The sequence below is a fragment of the Grampus griseus genome (assembly GCF_964374135.1).
Source record: "Grampus griseus genome assembly, chromosome: 11".
NCBI classification, from domain to species: Eukaryota; Metazoa; Chordata; class Mammalia; order Artiodactyla; family Delphinidae; genus Grampus; species Grampus griseus.
This window is the reverse complement of record NC_139005.1, coordinates 1394924-1420006: the sequence shown is the minus strand read 5'-3', so window position 1 is coordinate 1420006 and position 25083 is coordinate 1394924. Positions and strand designations below refer to the sequence as shown.

General features: G+C 44.6%; 1 protein-coding gene across 2 annotated transcripts in view; it reads right to left on the bottom strand.

Moving 5' to 3' along the window:
• DCP1B (decapping mRNA 1B) overlaps nucleotides 1-25083 on the bottom strand; it is a 50686-nt gene that overhangs the window by 7980 nt on the left and 17623 nt on the right. For both annotated transcript variants that reach the window (XM_082665276.1, XM_082665277.1), the window contains exons 4-5: nucleotides 6309-6375; nucleotides 4091-4232 (exon numbers count right to left, since the gene is read on the bottom strand). In XM_082665276.1, coding sequence (XP_082521402.1) covers nucleotides 4091-4232; nucleotides 6309-6375 — 209 coding nt within the window. The remainder of the gene's footprint in view (nucleotides 1-4090; nucleotides 4233-6308; nucleotides 6376-25083) is intronic.

Here is a 25083-nt window from a genome sequence, read left to right as displayed (position 1 = left end):
GCACTAGTATTGAATGGCATGTGAAATCACTTTATGAGTCATAAAATATCATTTCTAATGCTTAGGTGAGTGATGGCTGCAGGACCCACTGGCCTGGATTCTAAGATGTGGATCACCAGCGCAAGACAAGCGTGTGGCCTCATACAGTCACTGATAAAATGTTGGCGTGAACAGCCTTTACCGCCGGCTGGCCGCGCAGAGAAAGTGGCCGCTTGGCTCACTTCCGCGAGTGGCCCCGCCTGTGTGCAGGGACCCTGGGTTGCAGACTGCTTCACTGTGTACCCGCTCGTGTGGGCCGCAGACAGCAACCCCCAAGGAAGATGGCCGGAAGCTGCTTTCCGTGTCACTAGGACGGGCGACCTACCAATGAGGCTTCACTGTCATGTAGAAGGTGCCCAGACGAGACACCACTGATCTCGACAGTCTGCAGCTCATTTTCCACTTGTCCAAGTTTCTATGCCTCTCTCGACCCAAACACTTTAAACTACTTGGAAAAACATGCAGGGTTGGAGAAAGTATAATGGGTTCTTGAGAGTACCCGGGCCTTAACAACAACGTCACATGAGCCCGTGTTATCACACAAACACGTGTCCATGAGGGGAGAAGAGTCGGGGGGAAAGTACACTAGAAGTGCTAAAAGCAGACATCTTTGAGTGGTAGGATTATGGGTAGTTTTGTTTTCTTTCTAATAGGCTTGAATTTTCTCAGTGAACATCAAAAGACACAGTAATTTCTTTGATTTCATAAGTCAGAACCATAGCTAGAGGACAACTATTCATTCTTGCCTCAGGCCACAAAACACAAAATCATCTTGAATACAAAACAGTCCACTTATTCTTTTCTTTTCTTTTTCTGCAGTATCGTTGACTTGCAATGTTGCGTTAGCTTTAGGTGTACAGCAGTGATTCAGTTACACACGTATAAACGTATTCTTCAAAACAGTCCACTTCTGAAGGCTCAGCACGTAGCCCCGCGGCCCAGGACCGCTCTGGCCCGGCTGCTGCCCCCGCTCACCTGCACCCCAGCCCCGAGCCTAACCGGGAGGAGGAAGCCCCAAGTCACAGCACTGCTACTTCACAGCAGAGCCACAGGAAGTTGTTTCATAAAATACCGGCCAAAACAAGGTTTTTAAATTACTTTATTAACTTTGCGTAAAAAGTTGTGTCACCAGGCTTCACTTTATCCGTATCATCTTCCTCCAGCTCCAAATGCTTCCTCCTCTTACTTTTTGGGATTTTCACACATTTACGCGGTTTAGAGTTGGAGAGGCCCTCAGAGGTCATTCAGGTTAACACGCATCCAGACCAGTGAGGTTCTTCTGTAACATGCCTGCTAGTCATCATTCTGTCTCTTCTTGAAAACCTCCGCTAGCAGGAAATCCACTTCCTCGCGGCAAGAATCCTGAGGAAAGACTGTGTTTCCATGTCCCCTTCCTGCACCTGGGGCCCGGCCCACTCCTGTTCCCCACACTGTCTGGCGTGTCCGTGTGTGTTGGGAGAGCAGATGACACTGCATAAGGCAAGGATAAAGCAGGGCTTCCTCGCACAAGGGGACTCCTCGGGGGCAAATACACCCGGTGGGCAGATCAGAAACCACACGAGGGACAAGAAACACGGGAAGTAGGCCTTCAGAGACGTCACCTGTCGCCAGGTACGTAAGGGAGGAGAGGGCCAGCCTGCGGAGAGGCGGGAAGGCACTTTCGGGAAGCAACACTGTCACTCTGTTTGGGAGGAGTTCCCAGCGTCTGCAGGGGCAGTGGGAGCCCAAGGCAGTGAGGCTGGAAGGGTCACTCGAGACCGCGTGGCAGGGCGCTCGGAGGGGCCCGGGGCTTACACTCTGGGCGGGCGGTGAGAAACCGAGAAGGATGTGGACCAGGGCTCACAGGACCGTGCAGCCACTTCTGGATGTGATGTGGCGTCACCTGGCCTGTGATGGCGGAAGGAAGAGCTTCTTCTGTTATCTATCGCACAGTTGGAGCAATGAACATTATGCATATGACATGTATTTGAACTTATAGAAAAGCAGAGTCTGCACACTGATTAGACCTCTGTCTTCCCTTCATGTCAACACTGTCACAACCGGATAGAACGTTCTTTCGACCTCAACAAGTTTATGCACAGCGGGAGAGGCTGCCGTGAGTGTAACAAATGAGGAAGAACAAAATACATTCTAAAGGGTAACACACTGGTGAGTGCAGTGGAAGGGACAATCAGTCTGAGTGAAGAGATCTGGGAAAACTCCCTGTAAGAAGTGGCGTTCTTCCTGGGCCTCGAAGGAGATGTAGATTCTGAAGGGCAAACAGAATAGAGAAACACTGCGAGCTGTGGGTACAGTACAAAGTGATGGCCCGAGGTCAGTCCCCGGGACTGGGCACCGGTACTCCTGAGTGTGCGTGAGCTCTGCGTTCAGAGGCTCAGGGAGCAGTGCATCACCCGCTCCCATCCCCGGGCCTGGAGACAGGCTCAGCAGCCCCGCAGGGCCCCCTGTTGCAGAGGGTGCCTCGTGACGCGCGGGTGGGAAGCAGAAGCGAGGGCAGAGCTAAGGCTGCAGCCTTTGCCGGGGTCTCTGCACTTTAGGACGGGCGTGTTTGAATCATTTCAGGGGCTCCAGATGACAGGACTGGCCCTAATACGACGGGGGCGGAGGACTCTCGCCCCGGGGTAGGCGGGCAGACAGGGCTGGATCTCCCGGTCACAGGCACCCTCCTGGCTAGGCCTCTGGTATCTCGGAGAATTGGCTGGTTGGGGAGGGACAGTCTCTCCCCAGCTAGACTTTCAACAAGTCAAAACATCATAAAATAGAAACAATACAGTATGTGTGTTTGCGTCTGTGTCTGTGTGTTGGGAGGAGGGAGGGAGAAGAAAGAAAATAATTCTTCTTCAGCGTTTGCATTTCATATCTATACTGGCCACTGTTATTGCCGTCGTCACAGAACCTAAGTTCCTCGAGGGCAAAATGGCGCCTGTAAGATGACTCTTCACTGCGCCTGACACAGTACAGTTAGTAAAGTGTAATTAAGTCACTGGGACGTTTTTTCACGGCTGTCGAAGAATCAATCAAAATAAAAAGCGGATCCAGGCCTTGCTGTTACTGGCCGAAGCTGGGGAGGAAGCAACTGGGTCGGGGCCGTGACGGGGCGGGCGGGCGAAACCGCGCTTTGTTCACATTCGTTCAACAAGCCCTCGGGCGGGCAGCGCTGACCACCTTCGGGACTCGCCCAGAGACGCCCGCGGGGGTGTCTGTGTCCAGTAGTGCGGCCTCTGGCCCCGCCTCCAAGGCATGCGCAGAAGCCTGGCGGCTGTCCCCGAGGAGCCCACGCTGCACACGGCCTTTCTGACTGCTTCCCGGTGTCATTTAACTTGTTTCTACCTGCCCTGCTCCCCTCCCCTGTCATTTTCTGTTAGCGCTCAAGACTTAGGTTCAGGATCATCTCTTCTGGCAGGAGCACTTCCAGGCGTGCCGCGTACTTGACGTTCGGCCGCTGTGCGCGGCTGCCCGACCCGCCCGTGGTCAGGTTTCCGTCCGCCTTTCTCACAGCACGAACGTTACTGATGGTCCGCGCCTGACTCAGTTACTCCACCAGGGCTTTAGGCTCTGTCATTCCGTCCACATTTAACAGCTGGAGCTCCGTGGTGGAGAAGGCCTTTCCCGCATCAACCTGGATTATCCGGTGCCCCTGGCCAGGCAGGATAAATGCTTAATTCTTTCCACCGACCGCCGATTTTCAGAGGAAGGGGGTTGGATGTCCTTCCTACTGCTAGTGCCCTAGTACCGCCAAGGATAGCCATGATTATTCCACACAGGTTGTGCTCATTTCTTGTTAATTTTATCCCGAAGAATTTTATATTAATTTGTTGCTACTGTCAATGGGGTCTTCTTATTGGAGGCTATTTGTATATACGAAGCTTACTGATTTCCCGGGCTGCCTTTGAATCCACTTAAAAGCAAACAGTGTTCAGCCTACTAAAAGCCGATAAAGATTGTATTTCTCCCGCACTTTGTTTGACGGGAGGAACGGCACCAGGTCCGTCTCAGGGCGCAGGTCCCCACCGTGGAGTTTAAGTACGCATCGCAGGGAGACGAGACTCACCTTTGCGTATTCGTCTCTGGCCTTGGTGAGCATCCGTAGGATGTCCACCTCCTTGCGATCTCCCGAGCCGAGGCCCACGGGGGACGCTCCCACTGCCGCCCCCGCTCCGTGGTGCGCTTTCAGCTGTTCGTACTGAGTGAGGCTAGAAAAAAGGAAGGGAAAGCCACACCAGAAAAGCCAACTCAACACAACCGGTTTTTGAAACCATCCAGTTCTCACCCAGTTGTTTTTATCTTGTCATAATCACGTTAGAAATAAGACTGCTGGAACTGAAAGAAGAAACATGGGAGTTGAGGTCCCGAGTACACTGACCACACGGACGCCTCCAGAGTGGGGAGGGCCACCCCCGCCCGGGCCTGCTTTGTACAGAAAGTTAATGACGCGTGGCCTGTGGCAGCTGTCACACAGCCAGGGCAGGGCTGAGCAGCTGGGATGGAGACCGGTCGGCCTTGCAAGGCCGAAAGTATTCACTACTGGTCTTTCTCAGAAAAAGTTTGCCAACTCCTCACTGAGAGCAGTAGAAAGGACTCATGTGTTGCTGAGGAAACCCAATTTAGGGATCTCAAGCCCTGGGCAAACCGCACGGCAAATCGGGCGTCTGCCCCTGGTTCCAAAGGGCCTTGAAGGCAAAGCGCGGCTGATTCCAGCCCCTCGAATCCTGTGGTTTAGAAACACAGTGAAGGTTCCACCCCAGGAGAAGGTACGAAAACATAGCAGTGAGCAGCGCCTTCTGCTTTCCTGAAAACAACACAGAGGGAGGCCAGGTCGCTCCTCCGTGCTACAGCGCGGCGGAGGGGAACACTGCCCGCTGCGTGGGCTCTGACCGCAGCCCACGCTCCTTCATAACTGCCGCGACGTTTACGGGGAAGGAGACCTGAGGGCTCGGTGGGCGGTTCAGTTCTAAGGGAGGACGGGCAGGGAATCCACACACGTCGGCGGCTTGTTTCTCACCAACGACCAGTTCCCAGCCCCGGCTGTGAAGGAATCACCGGGGAATCTGACAGTCTTTACGTGGCCTCTTGGCCGGGCAACAGGGTGGTTTTTAATCTGCGTGAGATCCTGCTATCGTCATCCATTGCACAGTTTACAATAACACGGGTGTTCTAGGAACTCGCTGTTATGGTGGTAAATGCCAGTTTGAGCACAGCCTAATCACCACCTGCAGTTACCTAAAACGGGCTCTCACGAGCTAGGCTTTTCAGAAATCAATACCATTTATAAACAGTCCCCCCCACATTCCATATTCTGGGGTCACTCTTTAGCCAGTTCCTCGACCCGGGATTTAAAATGAAAAATGGTTCTTCTGCAGACGGACCTGCTCTGTCGCATCCGCGCTGGCGGCAGGCAGACCCTGTGTTCGGCCGAGTCCAGTCCTGGGTCAGATCCAGCACGTGCAGGAAACTCATTTCCTTCTGGGGCTCTAAACCAGCTGCATAAGTGCAGGGAAATAACTGCGTCCCAGTGAGCAGGCCTGGGGCTCAAGGACCCGTGAAAGGGGCTGATGGATCCCAGAGGAGACGGCGCGCTGACCCGGGCCTGCTCTCGGGGTCCTCAGGGCAGCGAGAGCGGGACAGGCACAGTCATTTCAGTTTCCCCCAGTGCAGACTGGGGTGAATCACAAGGCCTCGTGAGATTAAGAAAAAAAGAGACTAGTAACGAGAGAGAGGCAGACAGAGAGAGGGTCTGTCTGCTGATCACTAAATCAGTATTAGCTCAGATACTCCCAAAGGAACTGAAAATACAGACTCTCCGAAGCCCTCGCAGGGTCAGAAGGGAGGGAGGTCTGAGCCCCACGGGCAGATTTCAGGGCAGGAAGGATGTGGGCCCCCCAGAGAATCTGGGACAGCCTTTTAGAAGGGCTCTGAATGTTCTCTTCACTGAGATATACTGATACCTTTCCAAGGGAAGAAGCTGCTAATTTACAAAGGAGGATAATATTAAGGTGAACTACCATCTGGAAAAATTCATATTATAGATTCTGCACACGTGCAGGAAAAATGAGGGGAACCCTTCTACACAGTTAATCTTACCTGGTGGAAATGTAAAACATTGTCATTTGTGTTTATTTTTCATTTATTAAGTAATGGTGAATGTGTTCCTAACCACGGCGAAAAGGACTGCTGTCAGAGACGTGCTCTGTTTAGGTTACAGTGTAGCCACGTACACTCAGAAATACAAAGCACCAGGTCCTGACAAGTACTCAGCCCGCAGCACTTACTTTTTCATAAGCTCTGCAATTCTCTGGCATTCTTCCTTGTCGTAAAACCAAATTCCATAAATGGACACTGAAAAAAACACATCAAACCAACCATGAGCATCTTCAGAACTACAAAATGGAAAGACATTCACTTTCCATCTTGAGGGAAATACATACTTCTTGAATAAATGAAACCAGTCATTGGAGTTCAAGCTTGAAAACCTCACACTGGGGCTTTTTAGGCCCACAGAGAACACACGCATGTGCACACACACACACACACGCACACACACACCTACGCGCACACACACACCTGAACACAACAGGCACGCGGCGAATGCTTCTTAAATGGGTGAACAGACTGAAAACGAGCCTCGACTCTAAGCTCCAGCCCTGAAACGTCCCTGCCGCCGCAGGCCCGGCGCACACCCACACATGCTCCGTCTTCTTTGTTAAGTATGGGAGACCTGAAGCACAGATTAGGCCTGGAAGCCTCCGTCCCTCCCCCTTCTCCCAGGAAGGTGTTAGTAACTGAAAGATCGGCTTTGAAAGCCCTAAGTGAGGACACAGTGCAGGAAAAACAAAATTCAGTCATCAATCTCTGACTTCAAAGGGTCTGCACGTAATATTTACAACTGTTGAAAGATGAGGTGCAACTCTGACTGGATGATTTAGTAGTGAAAGAACACTGTGGCATAATGTAGCTGCCACTGATTCATTTAACAATTTTCAAACAAATTATATACCTTAATATGTGCCTGTCTAGGTCATTTTTATAGCAAAGGCTAAACAGGTCCAAAATACATTTATAAATATCTAGTGGAGGATCTGGTGGCATTAGTCATATAAAGAGTACACTAACTATATATACATGTTAAAAACACTTCACTGAAAGAGCTGCCACGTTATGGTAGGGCGATGAAAACCAACGTATTTTTAAAAGAAATTATTTTAAAAATTTAAACTTACAAAATATTTAATTATATGACTATAATTTGGTCATTAAAACAGCTGTGATCTTTTGACAACTTTTCCCCCCACTCACCTGACCAGTGACTCAGTGGGCGTTTCTGCTTCTTGTTAGTCAAGATTCAGAAATCAAAGGGTACCGGAGATGTCGCTTTAGTGCTGTGTTAAGCAGGTGTCTTTAAAAGGACCCTACAAATTTGAACTATCAACTTGCCTAAAGGGGGCAACGGCGTCAACTTCTTGTGTGATTCGAGCACCAGGAATCTTTATCTTACCTGCGTGTGCGGGGGGGGGGGCAGCTTTTTCTTGATGGAACCATTGTGTCCTCTTAGAAACACACACACATACGCCTCTTTGATACATGGATACTCTGGAAAAAAGAACGTCTGCGTTCTAAAGCCTATGCGCTGAGAGCCTTAATATCAGAAAGAAATTCTTTCATCTCAAGGTCATTAAGCGAGTCTCTGAGAACTTGATTGCAGGCCGTTCCGGGTCCATCAACCCTAATCCCCAGCGCCAGCTGCCCCAACAGCTTCCCACACGCCGACCCACCTGCTCTGTGCTCCCCTGAGCGAGAGTGGATCGGATCGCCGACATTCAGCGACTAAAATATCCGAAGACGTTGTATGTTTTGGAGGCTTTAAGCCTCGTTACAAAACCAGGATCCTGCTCTATTCTTTGGTTAGAGTGAAAGCTTCCTTTCCTTGGAGATGGGACTTCCCAAAACTATCAAAGCAGGAAAGAGGTAACAGGGGAGAGAAACACACAACTAAGAAATTCGAAGCCCAGTAGCAGGGGAAGAACAGCCATTTGTGTCTCTTCAGTAGAACATGTAAGTAGAAATATTCTGGGTGCCATTTTGGGGGATGTTACACATTTGTGGCATTTGACATAAGGAACTAGGTTCTCATGAGGACTGGATGCCAAGGAAACTGTTGATAGAAATAGAAAAGCGGTTTGACGATGTTATTACTACGAGAAAACTGAAATGCAGATGGAGGGGGAAGACGCTGTGAACGCATCTTTCAGACGTTGAAGGGGAGGAAGGGAAGGCTGGGTCGGAAGCCTCATGGAGACGCTGTGGAGATTTCCTCAGGACCTGACCATTTATCTCCAAAGCAACGTGACTTTAAGATTAAAATGGGGTCATTTTGAAACGGTTCTTTTCACCCCAGTTAATATGCAGTTTGAATGTACAGTTTAAATAGTCAAGGAGAAACAGATTTACCAACAGTCCTGGCTCCTGAGAGCAAAGCAAGATAACGAGTAGAACTGGGCCTAACTTTTTCTCCTTAAAATAGTTTCACAGAGAGAGCCACATTCCACCGCAGCTCCCGCCTCTCAGGCGCACGTTTCCAGCCGGGACAAGCCTATTTCTGTCCTGAGCGAGGGGCACTGGAGCAGCTGGTGGTGGCCCATGCAAACCAGAGCCTGTCACCGTCAGGGAGGTGAGGAGCCGACGGGCGGACACAGCCCTCACGTCTCACCCCCAGTTCTCCTGGGCGGCCACGGGGCGAGGCCGGCCTGGGTGGGCAGCAGGCGCCGCAGGGAAGAAAGAAGACGGCCAGGTTGAAAAGGACCGGGGAAGGTGGTGTGGTTCTGGCATTCTCAAACTTGCAGTGATCGCCGTCATCTGACACGAGGCACAGCCTCGCGGGGCGCCGAGACGGGACCAGCAGAGGTGCTCTGAGTGCTCTGGGACCCACCATGCTGCGAGCCTTCCTCCCACCCACCACGCCTGGGTACCGGCCGCTGCCCAGCCGCCCCGCCGAGGTCCAGGTGGGCTTTAAGGGCACTGTGGTGTGTGAGGCTCAGCTCAGCTGTTCCTACATCACTCTTGGAGGTAAGAAACCCCACAGTGGAGCAAAGAATAGGAAGACCCTGAACCGCCTAATGATGCCCACATGAGACTCCCCGCGCTAAGAACACGTTTGGGGGCAATCTTCTTCCTGTTGATGAACACAGGACTTCAATAGCAGAGCTGTGAAATTCTGCCTAAAATTGCCCTGTCCTGGTTTCCGTCATGCTTTGGAGATCTGGGGTTGAAAAAAGCAATGTTTGAGGCAACAGGCAATGTACCATCGCCTGATCATATCTGTTAAAACACCATCTATTAACATCTTCTATTTTCCTCTTAATTCCGCAAGAAAGATAAGGAAAGCAAATTTCCATGTTAGATTTCATGTCTGAATATTGTAGGTACCACAGACATGAGAGAGAGCAAGCTGATGGTACTCGATACAAATAGTTGCTGCTTTTTTAGTGTCTCTAGCAGCAAAATCCAAAGTTGATCAGATTTTAAGAGGCTAGTTGAGAGGGTCACAGAGGGAATGGCAAATGTCCTTGACGCACCTTCATCGGGAAACCTCTGACTCTCGTTAGCATGGTGCGTGAGTTCATTCTGGAAGCTCTCTGGGGATTTACCTCTCTAGTTTATGTTTTAACAAATATTTCTATAAATCTCTCCTTTTAAGACATTTGTCATTTGTTCCATATTTGACTTCAAATAACTTTCAACTCCAAATCATGAAGGTGGCTTGCAATCTTTTTTTTTTATTACTATAATTTTTTTTAAAAAAGTTATTTATTTAATTTATTTATTCTTGGCTGCGTTGGGTCTTCGTTGCTGTGCACAGGCTTTCTCTAGTTGTGGCGAGCGGGGGCTACTCTTCGTTGCGGTGCGCGGGCTTCTCATTGCGGTGGCTTCCCTTGTTGCGGAGCACGGGCTCTACGTGTGCAGGCTTCAGTAGGTGCAGCACACGGGTGCAGTAGTTGTGGCTCGTGGGCTCTAGAGCACAGGCTCAGTACTTGTGGCACACGGGCTTAGTTGCTCCGCAGCATGTGGGATCTTCCCGGACCAGGGCTCGAACCCGTGTCCTCTGCATTGGCAGGCGGATTCTTAACCACTGCGCCACCAGGGAAGCCCCGGCTTGCAATCTTTTAACGATACTCATGCTACTATTTGTGCAACTTTAAAATGCAAGGCCTATCGCCATACAGTTAGCAAGCAGATAAGGCATAACTGTGTGGCTGAAGTTACGTAGGCAGGATAAGGGTGTCTGACTCGGTAATGCTCTCCTCCCCGCTCCCCAACCCACCCCGCCCTCACTCTCTTTAAAAATAATCTCAGTAATTTCTCTCAGAAGGATAGGAAATATATTTTTTTTAGTCAGTAGGCAGCAAAGAAGGCATTTAAGTCCTCTCTTTTCACTAGGAAAGCCATGGCAACCTGGCAGTGTAAATTACACAAACCTCTTCTGGGCACGTAAGGATAAGCCAAAAATCTCCACATCCCTTCAGACCCCGTTCTCTTCACGAAGTCTCTCTCGAATGAGTGGAATAATCATCCCAGTGGAAGGGCCAAGAACACCTGATCACGTGTTTGGTCAGACACTTGTTTCTGAGACTTTGCTCGGATACAGAATTCCTTGTACCGTTGACCCCGTCCCGGTTTTTGTAGCTCAACCCCACGGGTGGTGCCAGGTGACTGGCATTTGGTTGTGAGCACACACACACAGCTACTGTCCTTCCGAAAGATCGCAAGATAGTTAAGCGATTAGAAAGTGAAAGGCGTGAAATGTCAGAGCTGGAGGTTAGGCGCAGGTGTGGGGTTCAAACACTTTCTTCACTAGTGAGGAGGGTGGTCTCTCTCTCATGGCCACAGTCATGTTTCCTGGTTCAATCTGTTTCCATAAAATACGCCCCTCCCCCAGCCTTACAAACGAAATACATAAAGTATGAAAACAATTTTCAGGTCTGAATGACTTGTAGGCTTGGTTATAAGGGATGCGAATCCATCTTGTTTAACCTAAGGTTCATGTGAACTCTCAAAAGGTCCCGAGGAAGGATGGAAGGGAGGGAGGGAGGAAGGAGGAAGGGCACGCGAGAAGCGCGGTATCTGAGGGCAGGGGATGCGAGGCCAGCTTTGGCATCCACAGCTGGGAGGGAAACGGGCTGCGCTTGGCTGCTCTGGGCTGACCCGGTACTTCTACCCCGTTCGAACGCTTTGCACTAAAAATGCTTTCCTCCGGCGTGTTCTTTAATGCCTTTAAAGTAACGTTCTTTCATTCACCTTCTGCCTCAGCCTCACTGACCAAACACGGACACGATCTTGTAAAACAAAACCTTCGCTGGCCCCCGAGAGTCTACATAGCACTGTTATCTTTGGCCCCTGGTCTGGTTCTTTTCATGTGACATAGTTTAACTGCACCTCACAAATCAGTGGTCCCATGATCTCCAAATACTGGAAGGTTCACAGCAGATGGGAAGCAGCTTCTCTTTTATGCGTGGCTAATACTCATGAACATTTTGGGGGAAACAGCAGAAAACCTAAACAAATACTGTGAAGTAAGAACAGCCTCCCTCTTGCTAAATAAATTAACTTCCTTACAAAGTTAATGCCATAAACAATGACAACAGAAGCAGCCTCTGTACTAGAGCATTGCACTAATTTGTATCAAATTAATATTAATCTCCAACTATAAATGAGAATTTATTATCTCCAAAGAAAAAGATGGATTTATCTGTCAAAAAAGATGTCATTTCTAACAAATGCATGTTATGTCACTAGACCTTTCAAGTCTCCACAGAGGACTTTATCCTCCCAAAATGGAAATCTTAAAGTCTGCTACTGCCCTCAGGTTCATGAAAGGTCGCGTGGGATCTTCTCCATTATATACTAACTCCCTAATTTTATTTATTTCAGGGGAAAGTTGCTTTAGTCTAGGAGATTTAACAGAGTGAATAAACATTAAAAAAAATTAGGAAGCAGAAAAAGTCGTAGGTAATAATAAAAATAAATAGGAACAACGCCGTTGCAGGGGACACGGGTTCGTGCCCCGGTCCGGGAAGATCCCACATGCCGCGGAGGGGCTGGGCCTGTGAGCCATGGCCGCTGAGCCTGCGCGTCTGGAGCCTGTGCTCTGCAACGGGAGAGGCCACAACGGTGAGAGGCCCGCGTACCGCAAAAAAAACAAACAAACAAAAAAAAGGAACAACTGATTCTGTTTTGTTGGTCATTTAAACTTATATTTTCATTTGTCCATATCTTGCTGGTCAATCCCCAAATCTCCCAGGAGTCAAATAACAAGCGTGGGCTCCTAAGGTGTCTTCCCGCCCTGAGTCCTTGTCCTTCAAGACTCCTCTAGGGGGAAACAGTCTCAAGTGCTTCTTTGCTCCCATAGTTTTTCACACATCTTTGGACTTTAAAAAAAAAAAAAAAGCATATGTCACAATTAAGTGTTTGCCGAACTGCTCCCCCACTAGACCTGAGCTCCTGGAGGGCGGGACTTGAATGCATAATGACCAGCATGTGACACATTCAACAGGTATTTGCGGAGTTGAGCTGGAATCCAAGACGTCAAGATCTTGCACCATCTTACACGATGGTCGCCACTACTCTGGCTTAACTAACATCACAGTCTAGACGTGCTAGGTCCTCCCCAGGGACCGACTACAACTTACCCGCGGCTCGCAGCACAGGGTTTCCTCACATCATCCCTTTTATTCTCCTGATCTCACTCAGAATTTATTTTGCTTCAGACATCTGATAATCTTAGGCATAAGTTATGTTGATGGGATTTTGTCGTCAGCTCCCTAGGACTGTATATTCTATTGATCCAGCACTGCGTGGGCACTGATGTTCTCATTTTCTGTATGTTTATTATTATAACAGTGCTACCATAGACCAGTCTTCCTGATGGCCTACCTGTCAGGCACCAGCAGCTAAGAGCTCAAAGAATGCAATTAATCTGCAAAAATCACATGCGTTTCTCTTCAGAGTATGAGTAACAGTACTTTGATCACACATTCATATTCCAGTCCTGTCTGATGATAGTACTCTGAAACTTACATATACAAGGACCTAAATTATCTTAAAAACATAAGACTGATAGGTAATGTCAATTATTCCAGCAACACACTGAAAATGTGTTACCTGGAGTGAATCTCAATATAGCAAAATAAGTCTTGGCTCAGAGAATTGTAGTTTCTGAGAAATATATGTTTAAGGTAAACATAAAACAGAGTGTTTCTATAGGTCAAAAACTTGTTCCAGTGAAAAACAGACGTCCTTATATTTGAATCAGATTATTTAATCAAATGTTTACAATTACAGGAATAGCTTCGCTGAAGTACACTAACTATAAAAATACATGATCACTGAAAAATTTCTAAGATTTTACACGGCGGTGGTTTAGCAAAAGGGACCCTAATGCTACTTTGTGATTGGGAGAAAGGGAGTCAGAGTTTCTATACTTTTTTCATTTCAACCTTAATCTATAATTGTGGAAGTAGCAGACCCCAGTTTTCCCAAAGGCCTTTCTGTTATAAATAGTTGAATCATGGTTTGGTTCTACTATTAAATTAGAGCTCTAAGGCTGAATAGAGGCTAATTCTAACACCAGTTCTTGCCTAAAATTGTTTTCTTTCTCCAAAACCCATAAGAACATGAAAAAATTCGAATTTGTCTTTCTGTGGGTTAAGAAGTAATAACCCAATAGTTTTAAATCGATTATTTGAAACTACTAAGTGATTTCTGGACAAAAATCAGCAACATGAAAAACAGATTCTAAGAGAACAGACACGAACACTCAATGTAGCCACACGCAGGGCACTGTGTTAGGGAAACTAAAAGATGCTTCACTCGTTAAGCATTTCAGAAAATGTTTGGAATCCAGTTTTTCTCTGCCAAGATTTAGACTTCCAGCACGTCAAGCTGGGCTCTCAAAAGCAAATGATAGAATACAGTCGTCTCCAAGCCACAAATGAAGTGCGTTGAATCCAAATAGCATCACTATGCAGACGTTTCCTCGGTAAAGTCGAGCACGTTAAGTCTCTATGGTTCAGGGTAAAATAAAAGTGACCTCTCCTTAATTTCACTCTCACATCGTGTCTGCACGCCACCTTATGTGACGCTGTCATGTGGTCCTCCTCATCTGTGCATGCCAGATCGCTAAGTTAAATAAGTTCCGAGATGACAGCTTTTCCCCGTTAAATGTGTGTGACGGTCCCATCTGCAGTGAGTCCGCTAACCCGAAAGGATGACGTGTGAAGGCCGTGTGGTCTGGGCGGCCAGGGCGAGGGCAGCACTGTGGGCCCGGATGGCGTGTGTGCTCCAAGGAGCTGTCAGGTATCACAACGCAACACACAGAAAACCAGACACCCAGAGTGAGAGTCTGCTTTCCGCGAGGCTTTTCAGAGCCTTCCTGAATTGCCAGAATGCCAGTTCTTTAGAGAAACAGTCTCCTTTAGAGTTTAGATCTCTTCCTTTCAGCATGAGCTGAACACTGATGAGAGAACAAAAAAGCAATTCTGGGTTTAAAGTCAGAGTGACAGGTGTCACCACTCACGTCCCCGCAGATGTGCAGTCCTTTATCACATATGAAAAGACATCAACTCCTGAGCAATGGTTTGTAGAAAATAGGTCAAGTTTTCAGTTAGAATGGCAACGGAGGCTTACAGACACAGATTCAGTGACCACAGTATAATCTGAAAGTTCCTTCCTTCTAAGAAGCACAGACTGAGGTGCTAGAGCGTCCTTGAAGGCCGCCCCTAGCTGCTGCTCTCACACACGGGAACCAGCCTGCTGACCAGGCGCAGGTCACCTACTCTGATTGGAGTGAAATGTGAACTTCCTTGTCTCCTACCCCACACACATGTGATCTAAAGGAGTTTAAGGATCTTGTCTCCCTGGGCAGGTCCTGAACTGAAGGACACTCCGTTGTTATGCCTGCAAATACTAAGATTCTGTCTAGTAAGAGTGTCAAGTATTTTTAGCCATACAATTGCTTTTAAGATATTTTTGGACTCTAGGAGGGCTTCAGGAGTTCAATCTACAAACCCTAAAATTGTATGTGAAATGGTGTGCACATGTGCAGACAGACTTTTTGGAGGTGGGGCGGTACAAAGCATAGCCCCCCCAAAACAATGCCTGGCACACAGTGGGGACACAAGACATATTTGAGGGAGTGGGGAAGGGGGGCAGGCAGGCAGGAGGCTTATCAGATTCTCAAAGGGGTCTGTGACCCCAAAAGGTTAAGCATGACTGTTTGAGGCTATCAACATACCAGCAAATACCTCGAAATAGAAAAATAAACTCGCAATTATCTGTGGGCAGATAACTTGGCTTTCATTTCCTTAGTAATAAATTTACACAGGGGACACTTTTAACCTTTCAAATTGCTTTTGTAATAATTGCTTGAACGGATTCCAAGGTTAAGATAACAGAGGATAAAGTCTCAAGGTCTTAGAATTTGTTGGACTGGAAGAGCTTTTACTCCTCCCGGCGGCCTGAAGCCAAGGGGAGGGTGACGGCACAGGGAACCCTGCACGTCCTCGGCCACGCGCTCAGCTTCGGCCACGGCGCCAGGAGCTTGGGGTGGCATTTTTGTTTCAGTCTCCATCATGAACTCGGGGAGAGGGAGGAGTTTTGGGAAAGCTGGGCAACTTTGTGGCTCTTTCTCGATCACCCCAAGCAGGACGTCTTCAAAGCTGGACAAAAACATGAGACCTATGTACATATATCACAGCTCCAGAATTAATACATAAATGAGTTGGGAATTACTTTAAGTACACGGCACCTATCTGTTTCTTACGCAGATCTGTTCATTTTCTGTGTTTATCTGGTACCACAGAATACAAATGAAATGTAAGATGTGGTCTCTGCCCACAAGGGGCCTGTAATCTATTACTCATGCCACTGCTTTCTGCATAGTCTAGGTAATCAATAACCAACTCATTAATGGTAGCATAATGCAAGAGCAAATGTTTCACAAAATGCATTCTTAATGAGCAATGCTGCTTCCAAGTTATGACCTCTTTGTTTGCAAAGTTGACTTTCTCACTGCTATTATTTTTTATGGGCATGTATAGGTACATTTCGACTGGAGCTCTGGAAGAAATTAAAGCATACACCTCCTAATATGTTCTGTAAGAGCCGTCAAGAAGAGACCTATGATTATATTTTAAATCTTATTGTTTCCTAAACATATTGTTCCAGGGAAAGGACTGTAGACTAAGGAAAGGAAAATTGACTTAAAAAAAATTGACTCAAGAAAGAAGTGGAAAGTTAAATCCTTCTACTCAGGAAAAGATTAAGTTGTATAGGTTTTCATATTTGCAGCAAAAGGAAACCTTTCCTCTCAGAAACACGTGGAGAAAGCAGACGTCCCAGGCCAGAGGAAAGGGGGCAGGGTCTTTCTAACAATCTGAAAACTAGAAATGCAAAATAAACCATTCCCATCACCTCAGATTACTTAAAACTCTCAGCTGAAGTCAAGCTACAGGATAGGCTTTGGTGTCATGTTGGTTTAAAGTCCTGAAGATGTGTTTTATTAAGGTTGTTGTATTTTAATTTGAGGAAGCAAGATACCAATGTGAGAAAAGTTAGCATCACATGTCATCAACTTAGGAGATAAGGGTTAGATGAAAGAGTAGTTAAGAAACGCCAGGATAAAGAAGAGAGTAACAAATTATACTTGAGTACTGATTTCCTTAACGTCTTCTTTTATAAGGCTCAAGTATGCCTACGTTTCAAAACTGAGAAGTACTTTATATATTATTGCTTAAATAATATATTTAAATATATTAATATTTAACAGAACTTAAAGCATTGTGTTCAATGCACTCTGACAATAAACTCTCACATAACCAACCACCCAAAACAAGATATAAAATATTTTCATCACCCTTTTTCAGTCAACACCTGCACCATTTCTACCACCAACTCCAGCAGAGACAACCATTTTCTGACTTCTATCAGGATAGATTAGTTTTGCATGTTCTTAGACTTCACAGAAATGGGATCAAACGGTATATACGTTTTGGGTGAACGGCTTCTTTTGCTTAGCATAATGTTTTTGAGATTCATGTTGTTGAATATATCAGGAGTTCATTCCTTTCTATTGCTAAGTAGTATTCCACTGTATGAATCTACCAAATTTGTTTATCCATTTACTTATTATGGACATTTGGGTTATTACCAGCTTTTTTTTTTTAACATCTTTATTGGAGTATAACAAAGTAAATCAGCTATACATATACATACATCCCCATGTCCCCTCCCTCTTGTGTCTCCCTTCCACCCTCCCTATTCCACCCCTCTAGGTGGTCACAAAGCACCGAGCTGATCTCCCTGTGCTATGCAGCTGCTTCCCGCTAGCTATCTGTTTTACATTTTATTACCAGCTTTTTAAAATAAATGTTCATAGCAGCTCTACTTATAATAGCCCCAAGCTGGAAAAAACACAAAATGCCGTCAACAGGTGAATGAATAAACAACCATGAAATATTACTCATGAATAAAAAGGAAAGAACTATTGATATATAAACATGAATGAATCTCAAGGTTGTTACACTGAGAGACCAAAAGTGAGTACTTAACTCAGAGAAAGGCAAATATCGTATGATATCGCTTATATGTGGAATCTAAAAAAAGGGTACAAATGATCTTTTCTACAAAACAGAAACAGAGTAACAGGTGTAGAAAACAAACTTATGGCTACCAGGGGGTAAGGGGGGGAGAGATAAATTGGGAGATTGGGACTGACATATACACACTACTATATATAAAATAGATAACTAATAAGGACCTACTGTAGAGCACAGGGAACTCTACTCAATACTCTGTAATGGCCTATATGGGAAAAGAACCTAAAGGAGTGGATACATGTATATGTATAACTGATTCACTTTGCTGTACACCTAAAACTAACACAACATTGTAAATCAACTAGACTCCAATAAAATTTTTTTAGAAGTGAGTACTTACAGGATGGTTCCACTTTTTAAAATTGGGGTATAGTTGATTTATAATATTACATAAGTTTCAGGTGTACAAGATAGTGATTCACCATTTCCAAAGGTTATACTCCATTTATACTTATTATAAAATATTGGCATATTCCCTGTGCTGTATAATATATCCTTATGGCTTATTAATTTTATACATAGTAGTTTGTACCTCTTAATCCCCTACTCCTATCTTGCCCCTCCCCCTTTCCCTCTCCCGACTGGTAACCACTAGTTTGTTCTCTGTATCTGTGAGTCGGTTTCTGTTTTGTTATACTCACTAGTTTGTTTTATTTCTTAGATTCCACATATAAGTGATATCATACAGTATTTGTCTTTCTCTGTCTGACTTATTTCACTTAGCAAAATGCCCTCTAAATCCATCCATGTTGCTGCAAATGGCAAGATTTCATTTTTAAGGTAATATTCCATTGTGTGTGTGTGTGTGTGTGTGTGTGTGTGTGTGTGGTGTGTGTGTGTATCTATATCTATATCTATACATATATATTTATATGTATACACATAAATAAAACACCACATCTTCTTTATCCAGTCATCAGCTGATGAACACTTGGGTTGCCTCTGCATCTTGGCTACTGTAAGTAATGCTGCCATGAACATTGGGGGGGTGTGTATCTTTTTGAATTAGTGTTTTTGTTTCCTTTAGATATATACCCAGAGGTGGAATTGCTGGGTCATACCATAGTTTAATTTTTAGTTTTTTGAGAAACCTCCATAGTATTTTCCACATTTGGCTGCACCAATTTACATTCCCACCAACAGTGCACAAAGGGTTCCCTTTTCTCCACATCCTCACCAACACTTATCTCTTGTCTTTTTGATAATAGCCATTCAGACAGGTGTGACGTGACATCTCACCATTTTTAAAAATTAATTAATTAATTAATTTATGGCTGTGTTGGGTCTTTGTTTCTGTGCGAGGGCTTTCTCTAGTTGTGGCAAGCGCGGGCCACTCTTCATCGCGGTGCGCGGGCCTCTCACTATCGCGGCCTCTCTTGTTGCGGAGCACAGGCTCCAGACGCGCAGGCTCAGTAATTGTGGCTCACGGGCCCAGTTGCTCCGCGGCATGTGGGATCTGCCCAGACCAGGGCTCGAACCTGTTTCCCCTTCATTGGCAGGCAGATTCTCAACCACTGCGCCACAAGGGAAGCCCTCACCATGGTTTTGATTTGCATTTCTCTGACGAGTAACAATGTTAGCATCTTTTCATGTACATCTTGGCCATTCATGTGTCTTCTTTGGAAAAAAGTCTATTCAGGTCTTCTGCCCATTTTTAATCAAGTTGTTGGTTTTCTATCAAGAAAAGTTGTATGAACTGTTTATATATTTTAGATATTAACCCCTTATTAGCCATACCATTTGCAAATATTTTCTCCCATTCAGTAGTCTGCCTTTTTGTTTTGTTGATGGTTTCTTTTCCTGTGCAAAAGCTTTTAAGTTGAATTAGGTTCCATTTGTTTATTTTTGCTTTTGTTTCCTTTGCCTTAGGAAACAGATCCAAAAAAATGTTGCTATGATTTATGTCAAAGAGTGTTCTGTCCATTATTTTTCTCTAGGAGTTTTAAGGTTTCTAGTCTTACATTTAGGTCTTTAGTCCATTTTGAGTTTATTTTTGTATATGATGTTAGAGAATGTTCTAATTTCATTCTTTTAAATGTAGCTGTCCAGTTTTCCAAGGACCACTTATTAAAGAGACTGTCTTTTCTCCATTGTATATTCTCGCCTCCTTTGTCATAGATTAATTGACTATAAGTGCTGGGGTTTATTTCTGAGATTTCTATCCTGTTCCATTGATCTATGTGTCTGTCTTTGTGCCAGCACCATACTGTTTTGATTACTGTAGCATTGCAGTATAGTCTGAAGCCAGGGAGCATGATTCCTCCAGCTCTGTTCTTCTTTCTCAAGATTGTTTTGGCTACTTGGGGTCTTTTGTATTTCCATACAAATTTAAAAATTATTTCTTCTAGTTCTGTAAAAATGCCACTGGTATTTTGATTGGGATTGCACTGAATCTGTAGATTGCCTTGGGTAGTATGGGCATTTTAACAATATTATTTTTTCCAATCCACGAACACAGTATATCTTGCCACATGTTTCTGTTGTTTTCAATTTCTTTCATCAGTGTCTTACAGTTTTCCGAGTACAGTTGTTTTACCTCCTTAGGAGGTTTATTCCTAGGTATTTTATTCTTTTTGATGTGATTGTTTCCTTAATTTCTCTTTCTGACAGTTTGTTGTTAGTGTATAGTGCAACAGATTTCTGTATATTAATTTTATATCTTATCCTGCAACTTTACTGAATTCACTGATGGGCTCTAGTAGTTTTTTTTGGTGGTATCTTTAGGATTTTCTGTGTATAGTATCACGTCATCTGCAGTGACAGTTTTACTTCTTCCTTTCCAGTTTGGGTTCCCTTTATTTCTTTTTCTTGTCTGATTGCTACAGCTAGGACTTCCAATACTATGTTGAATAAAAGTGGTGAGAATGGGCATCCTTGTCGTGTTCCTGATCTTAGAGGAAATGCTTTCAGCTTTTCACTGCTCAGTATGATGTTGGCTGTGGGCTTAACATATATGGCCTTTATTCTGTTAAGTTCTCTCTATACCAACTTTCTGGAAAGTCTTTATCATAAATGGATGTTGAATTTTGTCAAAAGCCTTTTCTGCATCTATTGAGATGACTGTAATGTTTTTTTCTAAAAATAAATTTATTTATTTTTGGCTGTGTTGGGTCTTTGTTGCTGCATGTGGGCTTTCTCTAGTTGTGGTGAGTGGGGGCTACTCTTCGTTGCGGTGTGCAGGCTTCTCATTGCGGTGGCTTCTCTTGTTACAGAGCATGGGCTCTAGGCTTGCGGGCTTCAGTAGTTGTGGCACACGGGCTCAGTAGTTGTGGCTCATGGGCTTAGTTGCTCTGTGGCATGTGGGATCTTCCCAGACCAGGGATTGAACCCATGTCCCCTGCATTGGCAGGCGGATTCTTAACCACTGTGCCACCAGGGAAGTCCCGACCATAATGTTTTTATTCTTCAATTTCTACAAGTCAAATCAATGTGATACACCTCATTAACAAATTGAAGAATTAATTGGGGATTTACTTTAAGAACATTGTACCTATCCATTTCTTATCCAGATCTGTTCATTTTCTGTTTATTTGGTACCACAGAATACAAATAAAATATAATATGTGGTCTCTGCCCACAAGAGGCCTGTAATCTATTACTCATGCCACTGCTTTCTTCATAGTCTAGGTAATCAATAACCAACTCATTAATGGTAGTATAATGCAAGAGCAAACGTTTCACAAAATGCATTCTTAGTGAGCAATGTTGTTTCCAAATTATGACCTATCTTTATTTGCAAATTTGATTTTCTCACTGCTATTATCCTCTTATGAATAAAATTACAATGAGAATTTGTGTAAAAGTATTTGTGTGAACATATGTTTTCACTTCTCTTAAGTAAATACCTGTAAGTGGAACTTGCTGGGTCATATGATAATTATATGTTTAAGTATATAAGAAATTGCCAAACAATTCTCCAAAGGGGCTGCACCATGTTTTCCTCCTACCAGCAATGCATGACAGCTTCATGTGCTCCACATCCTCATTAAAACTTGGTAATGCCAGTCTTTTATTTATTATTTATTTGGTTGCACCAGATCTTAGTTGCAGCAGGCAGGCTCCTTTAGTTGTGGCTCACAAGCTCCTTAGTTGAGGCTTGCTGGTTCCTTAGTTGTGGCAGGCGGGCTCCTTAGTTGTGGCAGGCAGGCTCCTTAGTTGCAGCTCATGGGCTCCTTAGTGGCGGCATGCGAACTCTCAGCTGCGGCATGCATGTGGGATCCAGTTCCCCAGCCAGGGACCGAACCCGGGCCCCCTGCATTGGGAACGCAAGTCCCAACCACTGCACCACCAGGGAAGTCCCCAGTAATGTCAGTCTTTTTAATTTAGCCATTCTAGTAAATTATGTGGTGTTCTCATGCTTGTTTTAATTTACATATCCCTCCACTGTCCAATAAGCATATGAGAAAGTGCTCAACACAGTTATGGCAAAATGCAAATTAAAACCACAGTGAGATATCACTTCAGAACTCCCAGAACAGCTCAAATTAAAAGGAGTAACAATATCCAGTGTTGACAAGGATATGGGACAATGGATTTTCATACATCACTGCAGGGAGTATAGATGGGTGCAACTTCAGAAAACTGTCCAGCAGTATCCACAGAGCTATACAAACCCCTACACTGTACATGAGGTGTTGGTATAAACCCCAAACAAATAGGTGCATATATCCACCAAAAAACATGAGCCAGAATGTTCATGGCAACTTGACTCACAATAGTTCAAGACCAGAAATAACTCAGATACCCATCAATGGAGAATGGATTAGTAGACTGTAATGTACTGATCCCATGGTGTACTGCACGATACACATGGATAACTTCTGTTGGACACAACAACGTGGAAGTCCCTGATGATTACATTGAGCATCTCTTTATTGGCTATCTGTGTATCTTCTTTTGTAAAGCATCTGTTAAATATTTTGCCAATTTTTAAACTGGATTGTTTATCTTCCTATTATTGAGTTCTAAGAGTTATTTATATATTCTGGATATAAGCACTATGTCAGATGTGTGTGTGTACGTGTGTGTGTGTGTGTGCGCGCATGTGTGTGTGTGTGCGCACGTGTGTGTGTACAGTGAATGTTTTTTCCCAGTCTGTGGCTTGCATTTTCATTTTCCTAAAGGTAATACACCTTTAGGTATAGAACAGACGTTTTTATTTTTATTTTTTAAATAAATAAATAAATAAATTTATTTATTTTTGGCTGTGTTGGGTCTTCGTTTCTGCGCGAGGGCTTTCTCTAGTTGCGGCAAGCGGGGGCTACTCTTTGTTGCGGTGCATGGGCTTCTCATTGCGGTGGCTTCTCTTGTTGCGGAGCATGGGCTCTAGGCACTCGGGTTTCAGTAGTTGGGGTGTGTGGGCTCAGTAGCTGTGGTTTGCAGGCTCTAGCAGCCTCAGTAGTTGTGGCGCACAGGCTTAGTTGCTCCATGGCAAGGCAGGTGGATTCTTAACCACTGAGCCACCAGGGAAGTCCGGAAGTTTACTTTTTTTTTTTTTTAAAGAAGATGTTGGGGGTAGGAGTTTATTAATTAATTTATTTATGCTATGTTGGGTCTTCGTATCTGTGCGAGGGTTTTCTCTGTGCTATGTGGCAAGCGGGGGCCACTCTTCATCGCGGTGCTTGGGCCTCTCACTATCGCGGCCTCTCGTTGCGGAGCACAGGCTCCAGACGCGCAGGCTCAGTAGTTGTGGCTCACGGGCCTAGTTGCTCCGCGACATGTGGGATCCTCCCAGACCAGGGCTCGAACCCGTGTTCCCTGCATTAGCAGGCAGATTCTCAACCACTGCGCCACCAGGGAAGCCCCTGGAAGTTTACTTTTGATGAGGTACAGTTTATCCTTTTTTTTTCTTTTATGGTAAATGTTCATAAGATTCTATTCAAATCTAGTGTTCGGTGATACTACCTGTTTTTAAACATTTTTAATAAGGAGTTATATTTTAGTTGCTTCTACAAAAAATGAAAAAAAAGGATATATTATTTAATTCTCAGATAAAATAACTATAGCATAAGCCTTACTGTTTAAACCACACGGCCATGGTTTAGCAGGGCCACCGCAAAACAGGGACATGATCTCTGTTCCTGTAACATAATTAAAATACCAACTCGGTAGTAGTAAACAAACTTCTTAAATATCAAATCAGAATAGCTTGATAAAAGTAAATCAATTTGAAAGAAATATTCTATAAAATGTTTTGTAGAACTTAAAGTTTTCACACAGATGAAATTGATGTTTTCCCACATTACATATCTTTTCCTAGAACTATTAAATTTCTCAAGATGAGGATATATGATATTCTCACAACTTGCAATTATTATATTTCTAGGAACTTTTAGGTAAATGCAACTAATATCTGTATAAAATCAGCCTTGAGGAGCAGAGTAATTCCTCTGTAAACTGCTAAAATTATTTAGTATTTTCTACCCAGGAACCACAAGGTGTTTAAGGTTTTGCTTATTGTTGGTTCGCTTATGCCCCCAAAGAAAAACGACTGAAGATATAGTAGTGAAAATTTTGGTTAAGCTTTATTGGTTGCCTTGAATAAAGAAACCTAAAGAAAACAACTTGTTGCAAATATTTAACTGTACACACTTAATGCAAGGATTTAAGTGCTGAAGGGAAGTAGAGAGATACCTTGCCTTGAAGGGGCTTGTGCTCTGATAGAGAAACTAGGACAAATATTACATATAAGGTAACGTGTTAAGTACTAGTAAGTGCCTGTTGTTCTAGCTCAGCATTTAGCATATTATTGTGAACATATATATTTGTAAATCTGTCTTTTGTGCTAGGATAGCAAACTATCAGAGGGAAGGGACGCATCTTATTCATTACTGAACTCCCCCAACCCAGCACAGAAGCAGTATCAATAGGCAAGTGGTCAATAAACACTAGGAAAGTCAACATGGGAGAGGTATATGCTGCAGTGAGAAATCAGAACTAGAGAGAGAGGATGACGACCCTAGGGAGATGTCAAGTTTTGGTTGCTTTTGAAATATGAGTGGAACGTATCTGGTAGAGATTGGTTAGGGTGAGGAAAAGAATTCAAGGGAAAAAAAGAACCATGTTTAAAAGCACAGAGATAAACAATTTAAAAGTATTCTAGGAAAGCACACATTTGTGTTTGGTTAGAACATAAGGTAAGTACACAGCAGTCACGCTGACCTGTCCAGACAGGTAAACTGGGACCCGACTACAGCAAGCTTAGCTGTCAGGTGAGAAAGTCTACCTGGTGGGCATTTAAGATTCTGAGCAGAAAAATGACAATCAGACTTGTGCTTTAGGAAGATAAATCTAACAGTGGGTTTGTACGGAAGGGATAAGCTGGATGCAAATTATATGGCAAGTGGTTGAATTTGTGAATATTTCTTTTATTGTGGTGAAATTTTAAATAGCACGAAAT